The sequence below is a fragment of the Mus musculus genome, chromosome 9 (genome assembly GCF_000001635.26).
Source record: "Mus musculus strain C57BL/6J chromosome 9, GRCm38.p6 C57BL/6J".
Taxonomy (NCBI): domain Eukaryota; kingdom Metazoa; phylum Chordata; class Mammalia; order Rodentia; family Muridae; genus Mus; species Mus musculus.
In genome coordinates, this window is record NC_000075.6 from 32,134,357 (window position 1) to 32,154,806 (window position 20,450).

Consider the following 20,450-nt stretch of genomic DNA (forward strand, 5'->3'; position numbering starts at 1 on the left):
TTATAACAATTATATACTAAAAAGGGGCTATTAGAAAAGCTTACACTGTACCACCTAGGTAGTAAGTACAAAGTACCCTCTTCATACTGGAGAGGCGGGGCCCAGTTTGGCCTGGAAAGTTTGGGAAATTCCTAGAGAGTGAGACTGGTCTTCAGGCCAAGATGAAAATTCAGATGTTAGTGAAGAATGGCAGCGGTGGCGGTGGCGGTGGCGGCGGCAGCAGCTGCCGTGGTGGATGAACTCCTGAACCGTCAGACCATCTTACCAGCGAGCATGAAGGCAAGTATGCACAAAGCAAAAGCTGGCCTCTGGGCCTTCTTATATCAGAGCCACCATTGCAAGGTACCACCCACTTTTGGGTTGGGTCTTCCACTTCAGTTAGTCTCATCAAGAAAACACGCCACACTTTGCCTTTCAGTTGATTTCAGATCTTGTCAAGGTGACATGTTTGCTGTCAGACATTAAAACTGCTCTAGAGATCCAAAGCAGCTTCATTTACATTGTCTGGTGCTACAGCACGTGCACATGGATGCAGACTGCTCCATTCTAGGGGACACAATTTGTATCTCTTTTAACTTGAGACTATTTGAATTACTTTCAGTTTTCTGTAAATTGAATTCCATTTTTACTATGTTTAAAATAGTCAAAATTCAATACTAATTCAAGTAATTCCTGGAGGCAACAGCATTCCATCAAAAGGGTATTTAGTGATTTGTTTGTCCATTATTGTCTTTCATAATTCTTCCTTATAGTTTTATAACTTCCTGTAGATCTACATTGAATTTGTGAATAGAAGACAGCATTATTTTTGTTAATAGTACACTCACTCTGTATTAAAGTGTTACATTCAACACACACACAAAATTACTGAATTCTGTCTTTAGAATGCTAATTAATTTATCTGAGCACATGTGGAAATTACTTCTTATATATCATATATCATCAGTTCCTTGTTATAATCTCATTTATTATTTTTAGTTTTTTCATGTGTAAGTTTCTTGAGGGCTGGTACTATAATCCTTCCATTAAAAACATCACATTCAATAAATAGCAAATTTCTGAATGATAAAAGTATACAGGAGCCCCGAGGGGGTGCAGTTTACTTGGTTACATACTTGCCCAGCATGCATCAAGCCTTGAGCTTGATCCCCAGGACCACAGAAACCAGGTATGGAGACTCCCACATGTAGTCCCAGCATTCCCAAGGTGGAGGCAGGAGGATCAGAGGTTCAAGGTCATCATAAGCTGTGTAGCAAGTTAGAGACCAACCTGAGTTACCCAAGATCCCATGTCAAAAGACAAAGTGGGGGCTAGAGAGAGGCTTAGTGATTAAGAGCACTTACTGTTTTTCCAGAGGACCTGAATTTAGTTCCCAACATCTACGTAGAGGTTCCAAACTGTCTGTAAGTCCAATTCCAGGGAATCTTACACTCATTTTCGACTTCAGAAGGCAACAGGCATGTACATTGTGCATAGACATACGTTAAGGCTAAAACACTCATCCACTTAAAAATAAATAAATCTAAAACTTTAAAACAAAAGAAACTTAAAATGCAGAGATGAACTATAAGCCAGTATTTTAGTAACCTATCTCTAGAACTTCACGTTCACTTTAAATACTGAGTAAAAATAAAGTTTGCACTGTTTTCTCTCAACAACTACTCAAAGGAAATACTACTTTGAAAAAAAAAAAATCAGAGAAAACTGTTGCAGTAAATCTCCTCCCAAATAAGCCCAGGCAATGAAAACACAGCACAGTTAATATGATTACATACTGCGCATCTAGATTAGGCAGATCTACTGCTACACTATCCTCTTCCATAGCTTATAAGACACCCCCCCCCCCCCAGAACTTGCAGTTTCTCCAGGCCATGTGCTTCTGCTCTGCAATTTCTTCTTCTTTCTCCTCCTCTTCATCCTCTCCTCTTCCACTTTCTCCTTCCTCTCTCCCTCCCACCTTCTACTCCTCCTTCCCTTCTATCTGCCCAATCATCAGCTCTCCTTTATTTTACAAATTAAGGTGGGAAGCAGGTTTACTGGACATCACCTGAGTGCTGACTCATTCCTTGTTCACAACCACTCACAGGAGAAAGAAATGAACATCAAATATAATTAGCTCCAGGGCTAGCCACAACAGAAAACCTTTCAGAAATCTTCTCTAAAACAGTTCCACTTAATTAGTTTTTGAGTTCATAAGAAATAAATGGGTTTAAGATTTATAAAATTTATAAACTGTTGAATTTAAGGAATTTTATATAAAGACACTTTAAAAATCAAAGCAATAGTAAACTCTAAATTAGCACTTGTCACATAATTTTGAGGACCTGAGTTGGATCTGTGCACCCACATTAAAATCTGGGTGTAGTCCTGCTTGCTGTAATCCAAGCTGCTGAGGCTGGGAACCTGACTGCCGGCACAGGGAAGAAGGCACTTAAGAGACACAAGGAACTAAAGTGTGGGATTCAGTGAGGCTGTGCTTCTGTGGAGATGACCCAGAGCACTGATACATTGTATCAAGCCTGGCCAGGGTTTGCTAATCTCAGTAAGGGCTCTGCAGGCGAACAGGGTCGGGAGGATGTAGGCAGCCATCCCGGAAGAGGACGCTTCTGCAGGATCCGTTTGCACATAGGGTTTTAGCTAAGGTCACATTCACACTCTGGCCAGTGGATGTCCTTTCCATACCTAGAATCTGACACATCAGTGCCCTTTTCCCAGCCACGCTCATGTCAGTACGCACTCAATCAGGACTTCCTCCACTCTCCACACCCAGCACTTGGGAGGCAGAAAAAGGCTGGTTTTATTAACACCGGTCTAGCTAAATAGATGAGCTCTGGGTTCAGTGAGAGAGGAGGAGGTCCTGAGGAGGACCCCTGATGTGATCTTCTGCCTCTATACATGGGCACACGTGCGCTGCACAGATGTGCACAGGCACAGGCACATACATGGAACCCTTCTCACAAAATTAAAAATCTAATCTAGACATAGTGCCTACAGTCTCAGCAATTTAGGAAACTGAGAAGTTTGCTTGAGTCTAGAATTTGGGGGACAGCCTAGGCAACATAGTAAGGCCCTACCCCCACTTCTTTAAACAAGGTGAAACAAAACCAGTGAGCTAAACAAACAAACAAACAAATATACAGAAATAGAAACTTTCTAAATTACTAAAAATAAATTATTTGTAATTAGCATTGAGATTATTTAGTAATTGCATCATTAGGGTCTTTTAAACGCTAACATAAAACACCTGATGTGTGTGGTGTGTGTGTGTGTGTGTGTGTGTGTGTGTGTGTGTGGTGGAGGAGGTTTTTTTGTTTGTTTTTTTCCTCAAGTTTTGGACAAAATCCACCCTGACCATCACACCTAAGGTGTCTTTAGTATTGTAATGGTTTTGTTATTCACTTTAGGTTCACTTTAGGTTTGTTATTCACTTTAGGTTAGAGAAACAGTGTGTGAGCATCCGTAGTTTTAAGAACAGATGCTTCAGAGCACTGGGAACCGAAGGCTGTTGGGTTTAATAGTGCAGCGTGGAGCTCACCAAGCGGCAGTGTGAATTTTGATGAGCATGCTATTTTAATGCTTTCTGTTATGAATGGTTTTCACTTCAGTTTTCTTTTCAGTCATTAAAATTAACATGCGGTCAGAAGCTCGCTAGAAGCAGGTCAGTTCATGTTGGAGCAAATGAAATTATTGATAAGAAAACCAATGGTTCGTCTATAAATACCTATGTTAACATCTATATCTCCAAAAACAAGATACAATTTCATTTTCTAAAATATCACAGTTTTTAAAAGGAGAACAGTCAGTGTGTGTAGTATTGTCAGCTCTGCCCGTGTGAGCTCCATCCCCGCTATCACTTAAAGACACAGCACGTGCCTGCAAGCTTACACTCGGCTATTCATAAGGGTTATACCTTTCCCTCTACAGCTCCATGCGTCCCTTTAGGTTTGTTCCTTCCTGCGTCTTCACTGCCATTACAATGCACGTGGCCTCCATGTCCCTCTCCTAAGGACATCTGAGCATCATGAACTACAGACTTTTTACACATCCATCTTTGGGACTCCTTGCAAGAGCCCTCCCTTTTCCAGCTTTGTTGTTTATGTTAATCCACTGACTTGATTGTATTGTCCGTATTAAACACCTTGTATTGTTATGACTCAGATAAAGTCCTTTCCTCTTGATTGTATTGCTCCATCCACTGTGACTCTTACACAGTTCTCAGGTGTGCTGAGCTTTAAGTTCATACCTCGGAGGAAGCCTTCTAAACCACCACACTTGTGCTCCTCCATCATTTTGATGCCACGACACTAGACTTTTGATATTATTTTATGTTCAGTATAAGAAATACCAAAAATTAGTTATAGATGACACATGTGGATTTTGCATATTTGTGACCACGCCTATGTGTGCCCACATCTATGTGTGCTCCTTTGCCTAAAAAGTGCTGTTTTCCAGGTCAGTGCAAGGCACTTCCTCATTTTGAGAGGTCTTTATTCATATGTAACCATCTTAACAAAACAGTAACCTTGTACTTCCCCCTGTTGTGATTATAAAAAGATAAAGGGGTATAAGAATATGTTTTATGGGGGTGTGGTGAGGTATGGGGGAACGGGGTGCCTCGGCGGGCCCATGCCAAGGCATCCCTTCCCCCTGAGGGACCAGCCACATGGTATAGTATAGAATAGAGTTTATTCGGGGCATGGGGAGGGGAGTTAAGAGTGTAGTAGAGGCAGAGAAAGGCAGAAAGAGGGAGAGAGTAGAGAAGTAGAGGCCAGCCATGACCACATGGAGAGAGGGGGAGCAAGAGGCAAGAGAGAGAGGAGGGGGCAAGCAGCCCCTTTTATAGTGGGCCAGGCCTACCTGGCTATTGCCAGGTAACTGTGGGGAGGAGCATACCTGGCTGCTACCAGGAACTGTCGGGTGGAGTCCAGACAGAATGCCAGCACCCTCTGTTTCGGTTCTAATTTTCTCTGTATTATTTACAAATACTGAAATTTTATGTGATTATTTGCTTCCCCACTGCAATGTGAGTTGTGTGAGTAGAGCCTTTAGTTATGGTTAGTTACTGCTTTGTTTTCAGGAAATATTTGTTCACTAAAGGAAACTGCCATTCTTTATCCAAAGGAAATGACTTTTCCCCTTAAAACACTGATCTTTTCTCTTTATTTTACTTTCTGAACATTGTGCTGGTTAGTTTTGTCAACTTGATACAAACTCAAGTCTATGGGAAATCACCTGGGAAGAGGAAACCTCAGTTGATACGTGTCTTGATCAGATGGTACCTGCAGACTGTCTTTAACCTACTAGCTCACGAGTAATGATATGGAGACTTTTTATTAATTATGAAAGCTTGGCATTAGCTTAGGCTTGTTCCCAACTAGCTCTTATAACTTAATTAACCTGTTTATACTAATCCACATTATGCCACATGGCTCATTTACCAGAACATGTTTCTTCCTTTGCCTCTGGCTGGCAAGTCTCCCGCCTCCTGTTTCTTTCCTAGAGAAGTCCTATTTCTGCCAGGATGTCCCGCCTTTCCTTTCCTGGTTTGCTGTAGGCCATTCATCTCTTTATGAAACCAATCAGAAGGTGACGGAGAAGACGTTTACAAACTGAAGCTACAAAGACAAGCTTTACACAGTTCATAAGAGATTATCTAAACAAGATGTCCTGTAGGGGTGTCTGTGGGGGCATTTTCTTACTTGCTAATTGATATGTGAGGACCCAGCCCCTGTGGGAGGTGCTATTCCTAGGCAGGTGTGCCTGGGTTATATCAGAAAGGTAGCTGCTGCCTTGATGATAAACTGTAACCTGTAAGATGAAACAAACCCTTTACTTCCCAGGTGGTGTTGGTTAGTGTTTTTTCACAACAGACAGCAATCAGACATGAATATAAGTTTTTTCTTCATTGATTTTTGTTTTTTTTTTCTCCTCCTTTCTTTTAAAACAATAGTGAGATTTATTGGTACTTTCTAAAGGCTGTCACAGGCAGCTCTTTGAACTCCAGCATTTTCCCTTGTATTGCTTACCTTTCCTACAGAGCAACCTTGGATAGAAGAGCTAGATTATTCCTGCAGAGCAATCTTGATAAAGAGGTGATTTTTTTTTTTTTTTAGTGCGTTTATGTGTATGTGTGTACACATGTTTTATTTTTACTTAGTGGAGCCAATGTGCAATATGTAATTTATTGTAGAATAGACCACTGTTACTTTCTAGTATCATTGAAGAAAAGTAATTTTAATAAAGTATCTTGGGCAAGGAAGATGGCTAAGTGAGTAAATTGCTTGCAGCTCAAGCATGCAGACCTGAGTTCAGACACCCAGGATTCACTTTAAAGTCAAATATGCTGCCTGTAACTGGAGCACATGGGATAAAGATAGGCAGAAACAAGTGGAACTTGGAGTCTTGTTGCCCAGGCAGTCCAGCTGAAACAGTGTTCTCCAGGTTCAGTGAGAGACCATGTCTCAAAAAACCAAGTGGAGAGCAGTTGCATGTCACTTCAGGTTAACCTCTGCCTTCCATGTACATGCACACACAGGTGAGAGCCAGTAATTTCCCCATGTGCTTGTGTGCACACCTCCTCCCCTGAATAAAATACCAGCAAAGCTTGTAGTATACTTTTCTATTTCCCTAGAATCTTTTAGAAAGTACATGATGAAATTATATGTATCCGTGGAACCAAGTCTAAGCCGAAAAAGCAGAATTAATTTAAAACAGTATGGCAAATGGAGTGATATAAAAAGGGACGGAGAAGATGAATCTCAGTTGTAAAAAAAAGCATAAAATTACTAATATGTAAATGTACTAATTTAGGTTGATTAACTAGCTGTTGCCTAGCAGAGAAGTTGTGATAATTATCCTAATGGTACTTGCTAATAATCTTAAAAATTATTTTAAACTTTGCCTTTGAATAATTTCCCTTGCTGTTAATTGGTTCACTGAGATGTTTCTAGACGTGAGCCTTAAGGCGACTCTTCTGCTGACGTCAGCTAGCTTTGTCATCGTTTTCAGCTACCGTGGCTCCTGTGACTCTGGTCTTTTCATGCTTTTGTTGTAAGTTAAAAATAGATAATTGAACTGAAGGATCAACATATTTTAGTTAAGGCTATTTATATGGCTTGTAAATTGTCCAGGGACTTAAACCTGCCTTCAGCCTTCTTTGATTTCTGCTTTTGGTTTTCCAGTACTTGTCTGTGGATGAGTCTAGGTAATTTATTAGCTGGTGTGTTGCTGGACCTAGTCTGTGGTGTCCAGACATTAGAAATATACCAATTACCATTATTTATCTCATAGAACTCTAGATGTTTCCTTCCTTCATTCCTCCTTCTCCCCCTTTCTCCCTCCTTCCCTCGCTCTCTCCCTCAACTTTGTAGACTATGTAGACTAGGCTGGCCTCACAGAGATCTGCCTGCTTCTGCTTCCTCTTTAAAGGCGTGTGCCACCCCTCCTGGCTGGATTGTCGTGTTAATGAACTTGTTAGTACTTACTAAATATGCTAGTTATCAAATGTGATACACTCAGTAATGCTAAACAGAATTTTAGGAGAGAACTCAAGGCAGCATTCAGAGTCTTAGTGTGAGTATCTTTTAAGTAATTGTGGCTGATTTTTGGAGATTTTCACATGAACTCGTGGTATTCAGATATAGAAAAGTCTGTTTTTTATTGTCCAGACTGCATGGGGATGATTTTCCTGAAGAATATAAAATTGTCAAGCCTCTTGAATAAGTGAAAAAAATTATTACTGTTGTGTTGTTTTTGTTAAATATGTATATTTTGTATCCACGTTCTTCTGAAAATATTCAAAACACACTAAATTATTCTTTCTGTGACATGCTTATCCACCAAGGATGCATCATATATTGATGGTGTCACTTATTGTAATATACTCTAGGTTCAATAGGTTAATTTTCTAAGGTATTAGAATAATTATTAAATTTCCTTATTATCTTTTGTTCCCTTGTCAGAAATGGGACAATATTTGACTAACGATATCTTCAAAGGTATCAGTAAACATTTGTCATTTCAGAGATGCCTTATGTGTGTTCTTGTTGTCTTTTTGTGATAGCATAAGTTTACATTAAAATCTCATTTATCTAGTAGATTATGTAGATAGATAATACTTTGTGCAGGGTTTTGTTATTTCTTTTCTTTTCTTTTCTTCCTCTTTCTTTCTTTCTTTCTCTCTCTCTCTCTCTCTCTCTCTCTCTCTCCCTCCCTCCCTCCCTCCCTCCTTCTCTCTCTCTCCCTCCCTCCCTCCCCCTCTCTCTCTCTCTCTCTTTCTTTGACATTGAACTAGGTAGTTTATTATTGTGGTAAAACAGCTTGACCAAAAGCATCTTACAGAAGAAAGATTTGGTTTTCTCGGTTCCAGAGAGGGAGCCCATGACAACAAGGAAGGTGTGGGAGCTGGCAGTTAGAACAGGAGGCTCACTCATCACCTTTCATCACAAGGGGAGCTGCGAGTGTGACCTGGAAGAGGGGCAGGGCTACAGACTATTAAAACCTGCCCCAAGTGACCTATTTCCTCTAGCCCTGCCACACCTCCTAAAGGTTCTGTAATCTCCCTTACCCGTTGCACTAATTTGGGACCTCATGTTCAAATGCCTGAGTGTCTGGGCTATTGCTTGTTCAAGCCAGTACAGGCTGTTTCTTGGTGTATTTACCCAGTCTGCCCCCATCTCATGATCCTTGTCTCAGCTTCCTGTGCACTGGGAATGCAGGAGGCGTGCACCCCCAGGGTTACTATTGCTGTGATGAAATAGTATGACCCAAAGCAACTTGAGGAGCAGAGGGTGTATTTCACTCACAGTTTCAAAGGAAGTCGGTACAGGAGCTCAAGGGAACCTGGAGGCAGGAGCTGGTGCAGAGGCCTTAGAGAGGGTGCTCTTACTGGCCTGCTCACCAAGGCTTATTGAGTTTGCTTTCCTATAGAATCCAGAACCACCTGCCCAGGGATGACACCACCCACAATGGGCTGGGCCCTTCCTCATCAGTCACTAATGAGGAAAATGCTCTACAGTCCTGCAGTTAGCCCAGTCTTTTTTTTTTTTTTTTTTTTTTTTTTTTCCCTTTGAGTACATTGTAGCTGTCTTCAGACACATCAGAAGAGGGCATCAGATCCTATTATTGATGGCTGAGAGCCACCATGTGGTTGCTGAGAATTGAACTCAGGACCTTTGGAAGAGCAGTCGGTGCTCTTAACCGCTGAGCGAGCCATCTTTTCAGCCTAACAGCTCAGTCTTATGGGGAGGTGTTTTTTCAATTAGGGTTACCTCCTCTCAGATGAGTACAGCTTGTTCAAGTTGACATGGAATTAGCCAGCACAGCCCTGTGACTGGCTGTGACTGGCTGTGCAGCTCTGTCACATAGAGACAACTCTTAGAATCTTGTTTACTATTTGCAACAGTTAAAGATAGAAAACATTTTCTTCTTTATATTTTAGACAGAAATGTAATTTTAATTATTATCAAGAAATATTTATCATATTAGTCTAAAAGTAGCTGTGTTCTCTCTTTCTAGTGCTAAATTAAATACAAGAAACAAACTGAATCTTCAGAAAGTAAAAGTGGAAAATGGCAACTCGAGACCATATTTTCTTTTTTTTAATTTTTATTTATTTATTTTTATTAGGTATTTTCCTCGTTTACATTTTCAATGCTATCCCAAAGGTCCCCCATACCCACCCCCCCAATCCCCTACCCACCCACCCCCCCTTCTTGGCCCTGGCGTTCCCCTGCACTGGGGCATACAAAAGTTTGCAAGTCCAATGGGCCTCTCTTTGCAGTGATGGCCGACTAGGCCATCTTTTGATACATATGCAGCTAGAGACTAGAGAAATTACCCAAGGAGCTAAAGGGAACTGCAACCCTATGGGTGGAACAACAATGTGAACTAGCCAGTACCCCGGAGACCATATTTTCTAACTTATTTTCAGATAGTTTTATTTCAAGCTTAGGGGCTGAAAATTGTTGGCATTTATTATTTCTTGTTCCATAAGCTGGGCTAGTGGAATGTTTTCTGCTTTGGGTCTCAAAATACAGAAACTAGCTGCCACTGGGCCAAGCTCTCCTCTGGAGATGGAGCTAAGCAGTTAGCTTCCTGTCTCATTGAGGTGGCTGGCAGCAGGGTGATCCTAGGTGTGAGGTCCAGCTTTCTTTCCTGGCTGTCAGAGAGGAACACATCTCTGCTCTGTAAATGATCTGAATTACTCTCAACTGGCCCTTCAGCCTTCAAAGCCAGCCTTCTTTGACTTTCACCTCTGTTACTAGCGTGGTGAAATCTACTCTGAATTACTGCACCAGATAAATCTGGTGTTCAAGTCTGCGAGATCTGAGCCTTTAAGTTCATCTGCAGACCCACTTCCCTGAAGTTCCCTGACAGATGAAGGGAGGGGAAGTCGGCCGAGGGCTTGTTTTAGAATTTTACCTACTACAGCAGCATTATGGGTTTGCTTTTGCTTTTATACATCATAGTGTATTTACCATATTTGATAATATTAGTTGGTGAAAATAGACATAGTGAAGAATTTTAAATCCATCAATATTCATGAAACCAGTTGCTTGGGACGATTTATGTATTTAGTATGTTGCTATTTTGTGAACACAAAACAGTATTATGGGGACAGAGAGGTGGCTCAGTACTTGGTGCTGTTCTTCCAGAGTACCTGAATCGATTCCCAGAACAATATGGTAGTTCACAGCTCTGTAATTTCAGTTCCAGGGTGTCCTTAGCCACTTGCCTCTGTCCTCCTAGGATAATGTACTCACCTGCACGTCCCCCCACAGACACACACACCCTTGCACATAGTTAAAGATAATAAAAGTAAAAAAAAGAAATAAAGGAGATTTGAAAAACTAGTACTAAATATATTTAATGATTATACAATATCCCATAAAATACAAGTCCTGAATTTATTTTATATTTTTTATTTTAGTGAATAACTTTATGATAATTTTTCTTTTTACTCTTAAAACAGACAATTGCTGACCAAATGGTATAGAAATCCCCAAATTACTTGCCAATTCAATTAAAATATTGTGACTAACACTGTGCAAAATGCTGCTTCTTTTTTGGCCTCAGTTTCTTTGTTGCAGCGGGGCGGCATTTTTCTTTCAGTTCTATGACAGGTTGAGCACTTTCCACATAGTGCATTTTTCTCCTTTGTCTTTCTTCAAAAGATTGGAGGGACCAAGGGGACTAGATATGATCAAAAACCATTACATTCATGTATTTTATTCTCAGAGAATAAGAGTTTTAAAGTCTGTTAATACTTGTTAGTGTTTTGATACAGCCAGAGATGCTGCGGAGCGGTTGAGGCTGTGCTGGGGAGTGACTGTAGAAGTGGCTTTCTTGTCTGTTTTAGAACCTGGTGCATTGCATTACTGCTGAATGATGTTGCAGTTAGCCAGGCATCATTACCAACTGCTTTATCTGCATAGGTGGTCACCAAAATTGGTAATTGAAAGACTCTTCTTCTGCTTTAGTGGGAGGATGGTAGAGTCATTTTCAGGGGGTTAGACGGCAGTTAAAGCAGACAGGACAAAACACTGTTTTCCTATTTTTGCAGGTTTTTCCAAATCAAATTCTGTTTTACTAGAATGGGCCAATTGCCCCTATGGTTTAACTGGATCAGACTGTAGAGCAGCAAGTGCTTGCTGTAGCAAGCTATGTGTTTGTAAAGACTGTGCTGGCTTTTTACTGGAAGAAAATCCCTTTGGATTAGATTAAGCTTTGGTAGGTTTTGGCCTCAATTCCTGTTACGTGAATTCTTATCAAGCAAAGCATGGTCCCCAACCCCATCCTTACTCAACAGAACTTTTCATGAATTGATTCTCAGTGAACGTGACATGCGTTACAGGTGCCTTGCAGCTCGTTGAAGTTGTTCACCTTCAGCACTCAGTGTCACTTTCCCTTCCAGTTGTCTTCTCTACAGTTGATGAACATGGCATGTGCTTTTTATATCTCTCCTAAGTGTTGAGGCCGGGATGAAGCCATGTGACAGCTCCCTGTTCCTGTTACACATCCTCATGCAGCAACCGACACTTTCGGTTCAGTATTTAGTCAGCTCTCAGCTGTGTTTTCATGTAGAACTCAGGTCAAAACCTCATCAGAAGGCACTTCCCATACACTCAGGCATGTGCCTTGCCCTGACTGAGCTTCTCAGGGCCTTCTGCACTTGTCAGGCGGGCTGTGTGGAAGCCCTCACACCTTTCTCACTGCACAGCAGGGGTGACGACAGATTGCTCCTCAGAGGCCTCAGTTCTGTGTTGCTGTTTCTTACACTGAAGACCTTAGGCTTGCAGTCACATTAGTAGTTGCTTGCTTGCGCTAATCTTCTATTTTTATTCATTTCAAAGTTTAATTTTATTTATTGTTAATGTGCTCATGCTTGTACGTGGTGTGGTGTGATGTGAGAACAAGCACGTGTGTGCCGTGGCATGCACGTGGAGGTCAGGGGGCAGCTTAGGAGGTGGTTCTCTCCTTGCACCATGGCATCTGGGACTGAACTCAGGTGGGCAGGCTCGTGCGGAGCCATGGTCCATCTTATACCCTTAATAATTTGAAAATGAGAATATGAGCTTTATAGAAAGCAGTTTGTTTTATCTAGAAACTATCCTTGGAGGGATATACTGTTTTCTTATTGCCATTTGAAGTGATCCCTCTCTGCCTAGCCACTAACATATAATTAGGATCATTTGTTTTATTTCATTTCTCTATTTTTAGAGAGTGCTGCTTTTTCCCACTTTAATTTATTTTTACTGTGATTTAACTCATTTATGTGGCCTGCAGATCTCAAAATAGGAACAATCTGTCTTTTATTCTTTTTTCTCTCTTCCCTGTTGGTAAACATTTAAATTAGTTTTTTCCCGCTCTTCTCTTTTTTAAGCAAAACGCACATGTATATCCATATTTGCTGTTTCTAAGGAAGCACGGTGAAGACTCCGTCACAGCAGTAGACGGTAGTCTTTCTGATTGCTTTATAGCCATGATCAGTCTCTTGCATGGACACAGCATTACTGTGCTCATCTGGTCCCCTGCTAATAGAAATCTACACGGCTTCTGATTCTTAGTTACTAGAAATAGCCTTGGAAGAGAATAGCCCTTTATGCAGGTGACAGTTTGTACTCTTGCCAATGTAAGATGAAAATGGCAAAAAGAAAAGCAGTCCTGTCTTGGTAGAATGTGATAGGACAGAGATGAGTGTCTTCAGCTTCCAAGCCTCAGCCATAAGTGTGTCATGCAGACGTGTGAGTTTTATCACATAAATTGTATATATTAAGTCAGTACTGTAATGTTTACCCTATTCATTTTAATTACAATTAAGATGGAAAGATATATAGATTTAAAAATAATATACCCTCTTATATTTCTGGAGTGAAGTCAATTTAGTTATGATGTATTTTTATTGATAAAATGAGTTCGTTTTGCTGTTTTGCAACTGGCCTATAATTTTCTATTTTACTGTTGTCTGAATTTTCACCATTTAATTTTTATTTATCTTTTAATGGATGCCTAGTTTACATATAGTAAGTAACTTCTCCATATGTAATAATTATACATACACACACATATATAATGTATATACATATAAAATCATATCACATAATTGCACACACATATATAATTTTACTTGTTTTCTCCAAATATGAACAAGATCAAGATTCAAAAATAGGATGTTATGTAAAATTCAGGAAACTCTTGAATGTTTCTCAGTCAACCTTTTCTACCAGGTGTATCTATCACTCCCATACAAGAAATCCTGCACCATGGATGTGCCGTTTGTATTTGCCTTCTTTTGCATATTTAATAGAATCCCACATGATCCTTTCTGCTTCTGTGATGGTTATTTTCATCTAGGACTACTTCATATTCTTGCTCATTGTTAGATCTTATCTTTAGTGATGTCCTCATTGAAGTCTGATCTTTTTCTGTTATATATTTTTTGTTTGTATGTACATATTGTTAGGGTTCAGCCAATTTTTTATTAAACTAATAAAATTTATTTTAAAATATACAACTCAGTATTGACATTTTTAAGTCATCAGAGTAATTTATAATAGTTAAATGCCTCTTAAATATACATGATATCTTCTGAAGCTAAAAGTAATATACACTCAACCAGTTTTTAAAATTTATTTGAACATTAAACATGATAGAAGTAGAAAAAAAATCTCTTATGAAATCCTCTATGAAAGGAAATTGTGACAGGTTCCTGATTAGACAGAAACCATTCCTCCTCCAAGGGAGAACAGGCAGTGAACCTGGCTTCATAGAATGAGTTGGGTAGTGTTCCTTCTGTTTCTATTTTGTGGAATAGTTTGAAGAGTATTGCTGTTAGGTCTTCTTTGAAGGTCTGATAGAATTCTGCACTAAAACCATCTGGTCCTGGGCTTTTTTTGGTTGGGAGACTTTTCATGACTGCTTCTATTTCTTTAGGGGTTATGGGATTGTTTAGATGGTTTATCTGATCCTGATTTAACTTTGGTATTTGGTATCTGTCTACAAAAATTGTCCATTTCATCCAGATTTTCCAGTTTTGTTGAGTATAGGCTTTTGTAGTAGGATCTGATGATTTTTTGAATTTCCTGTTTCCATTGTTATATCTCCCTTTTCATTTCTGATTTTGTTAATGTGGAAATTCAGTCTCTGCCCTCTGGTTAGTCTGGCTAAGGGTTTATCTATCTTGTTGATTTTTCTCAAAGAACCAGTTCCTGGTTTTGTTGATACTTTGTATACTTCTTTTTGTTTCTGTTTGGTTGGTTTCAACCCTAAGTTTGTTTATTTCCTGCTGTCTACTCCTCTTGGGTGTGTTTGCTTCTTTTTGTTCTAGAGCTCTCAGATGTGCTGTCAGGCTGCTAGTGTATGCTCTTTTTGGAGACACTCAGAGCTCTGAGTTTTCCTCTTAGCACTGCTTTCATTGTGTCCCATAAGTTTTGATATGTTGTGCCTTCATTTTCATTAAATTTTAAAAGTCTTTAAAGGGACAGGGCACAGGCAGGGAGGGGGATTGCCGCTGCCCCCTGTGCTGCTGCTGCTCCAAGACTGCACTGGCTGCACTGACCTGAGTAGGGCTTAGCCAGTGGAAGGCTGAGAGCCAGCAAGGGCAGTGCGGGGGAGCTTCTGGTGGTGGAAGTTTTGGGGGAGCAGTTCTCTTCCCTGCCAGTGTTGCAGCTCTTATGACAGACGCTCTCAGATGAAGCAGTACTTCTTACACCTTTGTTCCTTCTGGGTAGGGTCTTATATACAGTTTTGGGGTGGGTTGGGGTCTGAAAGTAGGTGCTTCCTATTGGCTTGGTCTGAGAGGTTAGAGATGCCTCATCTACATGTGGGAGGGCTTGGGGTGCTACCTCTATGTGACTAATGGCCACAAATCTCTCCATGGGGGGCTGTGGGTACATGTCAGGGGCTGGGTGCTAGGAGGAGGCAAAGCTCCTCAGGGTCCCTGAGGCTTCTAGCCTTAGCTCCATCTTACCAGGCTTTCTCTCACAGCCCACTACCCCACATCCAATTATTATCTCACCAGTTCTTATCCGTCATCACCTATTCCCATGCTAAAATATCTTTAAATATCAACATAAAACCATTTAAAAAAAGGAAGATGAGGGAATCATCTACTAGACAAGTTGGCAAACGTATTCTTACAGGGCCATCTGGTGCATGCTGTAGGCCCGTGAGCCACAATGTTCAGGCAGCTTCCCAACTCGGACCAAACATGGCCACAGTCCATTAAAAGTTACTATAAAAATCAGGGACCTACAAATTCAGTCCTACAGCATTTGACCTATAGTCTGGTGGCCAGTGAAACCATTACTCAACCAACTTTTGTGTGAAGTTGCCTAAATGGTTGCCTCATCTGTCTTGAAGGCTTAGAGCTTGTTTTGTTTTGTTGGCTTAGAGACACTGACTTTGTGGTCTACATTTTTATTTCACTGAATATATTAATAGATCGCACAGTTTTCACTTTCTATCCATAACAGAAGAGAGAAGAGAGTAGCAAAGGAAGAGGATACTTCACAATGACCAGAAACCTCAACAGATGGCTCCAAGTGATACCAGCCCTGTAGCCAGCAGCGGAGGGAAAGAGACAGCACAGTTCTCACTAACGTGCAGACGCAGACCAGAGATGAAAAAGTGTGTGGTGTGTGATGTCACAGCTGAGGAGTGAACTGTTTCCTTACACTCGCACACATGCGCGCTCTCTCTCTCTCTCTCTCTCTCCTCTCTCTCTCTCTCTCTGTCTATTTCTTTCTCTCTTTGTCTTTCTCTCTCTCTTTCTTACACACACACACACACACACACACACACTGACCAGTTTTTTCATAAGAAAGAAATGTAGTTAAGGTTGTGATTCTTGAGTTAGGAAGCTAAGGCAGGAAGACCGTGAGTCTAAGTCCAGTTTACACTGCCTAGATTTTGTCATTGTCCTTTTTAAGGCTGTGGAAGGTTGTAATTTTCTTCTCAGCATACCTTGAGTTGTGCAGTCTGATAATGCTGAGCCAGGTGACATATTCTGCTTTTCTGTTCTCAGGATTAACTTGTATTAAGCATTAATATTCTGATCTAGACTTAAGCATGGATTTACTTATGATAGATACTTGGATTTAAATTTTGTTTGTTTGTTTGTTTTTCGAGACAGGGTTTCTCTGTATAGCTCTGGCTGTCCTGGAACTCACTCTGTAGACCAGGCTGGCCTCGAACTCAGAAATGTGCCTGCCTCTGCCTCCCAAGTGCTGGGATTAAAGGCATGTACCACCACGCCCGCCTAAATTTTGTTTTTTCCCCCAGACTGCTACAAAATTCTTGCTTTTAGATGTTTTTAATTAGACACCTGAATGTTTCACTAAATTTCATAATCCTCTCTGAGAACTGGGGTAGACTGAGGAGTATGTTGGCATACATATGGCCTTCAGGATTTGAAATGAGAAATACCCGTTGCTCCACTGTTAATAGGACCTGTTAAATGGGTCTCACTAGATGGTAGTGACACTTATCTTTTTTTTTTTAAGATTTAGTTATTTTTATGTATATGAGTACACTGTAGCTGTCTTCAGACACACCAGAAGAGGATATCAGATCCCATTACAGATGGTTGTGAGCCACCATGTGGTTGCTGGGAATTGAACTCAGGACCTCTGGAAGAGCAGTCAGCGTTCTTAACTGCTGAGCCATCTCTCCAGCCCCATAGTATCATTTTAAACTTTGGTTTGTAATTATAATGTAACCAGGTTTATCTCATTTCAGTAATTTCTAGGAGATGTTTTAGTTTATATTGAGAATCTTAATTGCTGATTATAAAATTTTATGATATGAACTCGAATTTATTTTTACAGTAAACTTTCTTTTATGCGGTAAGTTCAGGTATTTAAATTTAATATTTCTGTTAGCTTATTCTGAATTGCTAGTGGTCAAGTAAGTTCATAATTTAAAGGAAAATATATAAAATCAAAACATGTTTCTATTAGTACAGGTTGAGAAGAACGAGTGAAAATGTATCTGTAGTCTGTTTTCATAAGAGACGTCTCAACTCTAGCAGGCTCACCATAGCTTTTCTGTTTCTTTCTTCCTAAGGCAAGAGGAGCAGATGTCCCTGAGATCCCTGGAGACCTGACTCTTAAGTCCTGTGGCAGTACAGCGAGCACGAAGGTTAAGCATGTGAAGAAGTGAGTGCTTCCAGGGCGGGCTCCAAGCGCGGTCCTACAAACGGGTGGCAGGCCTTCATTTGTTAGAAATAGTTTAACTAGATCAGAGTCTTCTATGCATGTAACAACTTATATTGTTAAGTCTCACATTGTAATTCAACAATGAACTGAACAGGTCTATATGCAACTCACTTTCCTAAAAATACGTATTTTCATCCTTCTATATTGTTGTTTACTAGGTTGCAGTTGTCTAACGAGAACGTATAGAGCTGGCCTCTTAACCTCTAATGCATAATCTCATTTATTAAGGAAAGTCCGCCTTTTCGGTTGAATTATGGAACCCTAGGTTTGTTTTTCTGAAGGAGATATCTAGAGTTTATTGTAATATAGAATACCTGAATCTTTGCCCCCCCCCCCCCATAGGGTTTCTCTGTGTAACAATCCTGCCTACCTTTGAGCTCAATTTGGAGACCAGGCTGGCCTTGAACTCTCAGAGATCTGGCTGCCACTGCTTCTCCAGTGCTGGTATTACAGGTGTGTGCCAGCACACCTGGCTCCCATGGAGTTCTAACAGGAAACCCAGGGTTTCCCTTGGTAAAGGAGGACTAGACAGGGACATAAGCCTCAGGTGTAAGCCTAGGGAAGACAAGGATAAAATGTTCGTTCTGTACCCAGGTCCACCCCTCCTGGACTGATGGGCTGTGACAACATTCACAGGTAAACTCTGCTGTGCTTTGTGTTGTGAATTCTGCTTCCCTGCAGAAGCTGGCACATTCTAGTTACTTTGCCCAAAGTATGGCTTTTCTATGAGCATTGATTTGAGGCAAGATTAAGAGGCTTAATGTTTTATTTTTTGGTTCATATCTATCCACTCAGTGCAGTATTCATCTGGTTCCATGTGTTTCTGAACAGGTCTGTGTGTGTTTGTGACTCACATGCATGTGCTTATCAAGTATTTTTGCTTGCATGAGCTTTGAAATCCTTGATCTTTCGACTAATTTTTAGTAGTCAACTATCTTGTTTCATATTTACTTTCATGTATTTTAGGTTACCCTTCACAAAGGGACACTTTCCAAAGATGGCTGAATGTGCACATTTTCATTATGAGAACGTGGAGTTTGGCAGCATACAGGTATATTTGAAACATTTCTTATATTCTGAATTGAGATAAGTGATATTTGTTATTTTGGTATTTATTGATTGATATACATTTTTTCTTTCCTGTTTATTAGTACTCAATGCCAAGTTGACATATCCTTTTAATCCCCACACTAATGTGTATCAGTTAGGGATTCTTTGCTTTTCTTGTTTGTTCTCATGTTCTTCTGTCCATGGACTTGCAAGGTCGCTTTGTGTTCTGAAATTCTGTAGCTTTGCTGCCACTACCTTGTTTAAATCAATCACTGTTGAGTTTTGAAATCTGGAAGACCTCAGTGCTTGCACTTGATTCTAATGTCTTGGCTATTATTGCCCTCAACAGTCTCCCTTGGCATCAGATGGAACACTCTGCTGATAAGTCACCAGCAGCTTAGTGTGAAAAACGAAAGCTTTAAAGGGGGCAGCTTGTAATTATTTTTTAAAAAAAACTGTTATCCCAGGGCAACAAAAGCTGTTTTCCATTTTGTTTGTCAAGATAGTAGAATAGAAAAAAAGACCTTGATTTCTACACACCACAAGTTCTTCACCTGCTAATTCAGTTGTGTGTTGTCCAGAAGGAAGTCATCCAGGCATGATTCTATGTGTCACAGTGTGCTACTTTTCCTAATTGCATCTTAAAGCCTAGTTAGGTGGTTTTGATCTGTAAGATTTATGAAAGCTCAGGATACTCTGTTTCAGATAATTGACAGTTTAAGATGCAACAGAGATTTTTAACACATGACTGTGAGTTGCCAAACAAAGGGTAGTTTGTTTGTTTAAACTTGCATTTATGCCTTTTTATTGCTGGGAAGAATCACCTTGACTAAGACAGCTTATAATAGAGATCGTTTAATTTGGGGCTCACGGTTCTAAAGGGTAGTAGAGTCCATAACCGTCATGATGGGGAGCATGGCAGTAGGCAGACATGATACTGGAGCAGTAGCTGAGAACTTACATGTTAAGACAATAACCAGGACGCGGGGTGGGGGTGGGGGGAGGGAACACTAACTGGGAGCACCATGGGCCTTTGAAACATCAAATACCACTCCCAGTGTCACACTTCCTCCAACAAGACCATCCTCCCTTTCCTTCTCAAACAGTTCCCCCTTTCCATCCCAAAGAGTTCTATCAACTGCAGAATAAGTATTCAAACGTGAGGTTTGGAGACCATTCTCCTTCAAACCACAAATGATAATTTTGTTACAGAAGAGTCATTAAAGAAGCTAGTACTAAACCTACTTTTCATTTTGTGACTATTAAGTGCTTGAGTGACTTAACTTTTTTGCTTGCATAGCTTTACAATTCTTTCCTGGTAAACTTACTTTGTATGTGTAGGAGTGTGTGTGTGTGTGTAGAGGTGTGTGTAGGTGTGTGTGTTTGTGTCTGTGTGTTTTTCTACAATATTGAGGTTCCAATACATCTCACAGACATCAGGAATAGTATTCTAGAGAGATATAGCAAAATTGAGAAGATTATTTAAAATGCTGGCATTATGTAACAAGACATAAGTGTTTGAGGACTCTGATTTTAAAACAAAACCAAAGCTGCTATTGATAAGCATATAGAATGTAATTACAGGCTTTAGTTAGTGTTAACCTTTCTACTAGGAAGCTAGGAACTCTTGATCTTGAGCAAGCATGTCTTTGTGTTTCATTTCCTTCATTGCTGAGGTATGTG

General features: G+C 40.3%; 1 protein-coding gene across 7 annotated transcripts in view; it reads left to right on the plus strand.

Annotated features, from left to right (window-relative positions):
- The window catches only part of Arhgap32 (Rho GTPase activating protein 32), a 251,819-nt gene that overhangs the window by 117,732 nt on the left and 113,637 nt on the right, over window positions 1-20,450 (plus strand). For 4 of the 7 annotated variants that reach the window (XM_006510445.4, NM_001370958.1, XM_030244426.1 and 1 more), the window contains exons 3-5: window positions 17,566-17,657; window positions 18,312-18,353; window positions 18,684-18,768. In XM_006510445.4, the coding sequence (XP_006510508.1) occupies window positions 17,566-17,657; window positions 18,312-18,353; window positions 18,684-18,768 (219 nt within the window). The remainder of the gene's footprint in view (window positions 1-17,565; window positions 17,658-18,311; window positions 18,354-18,683; window positions 18,769-20,450) is intronic. The other 3 variants (NM_001370957.1, XM_030244425.1, NM_001195632.2) reach the window with 1 other exon arrangement.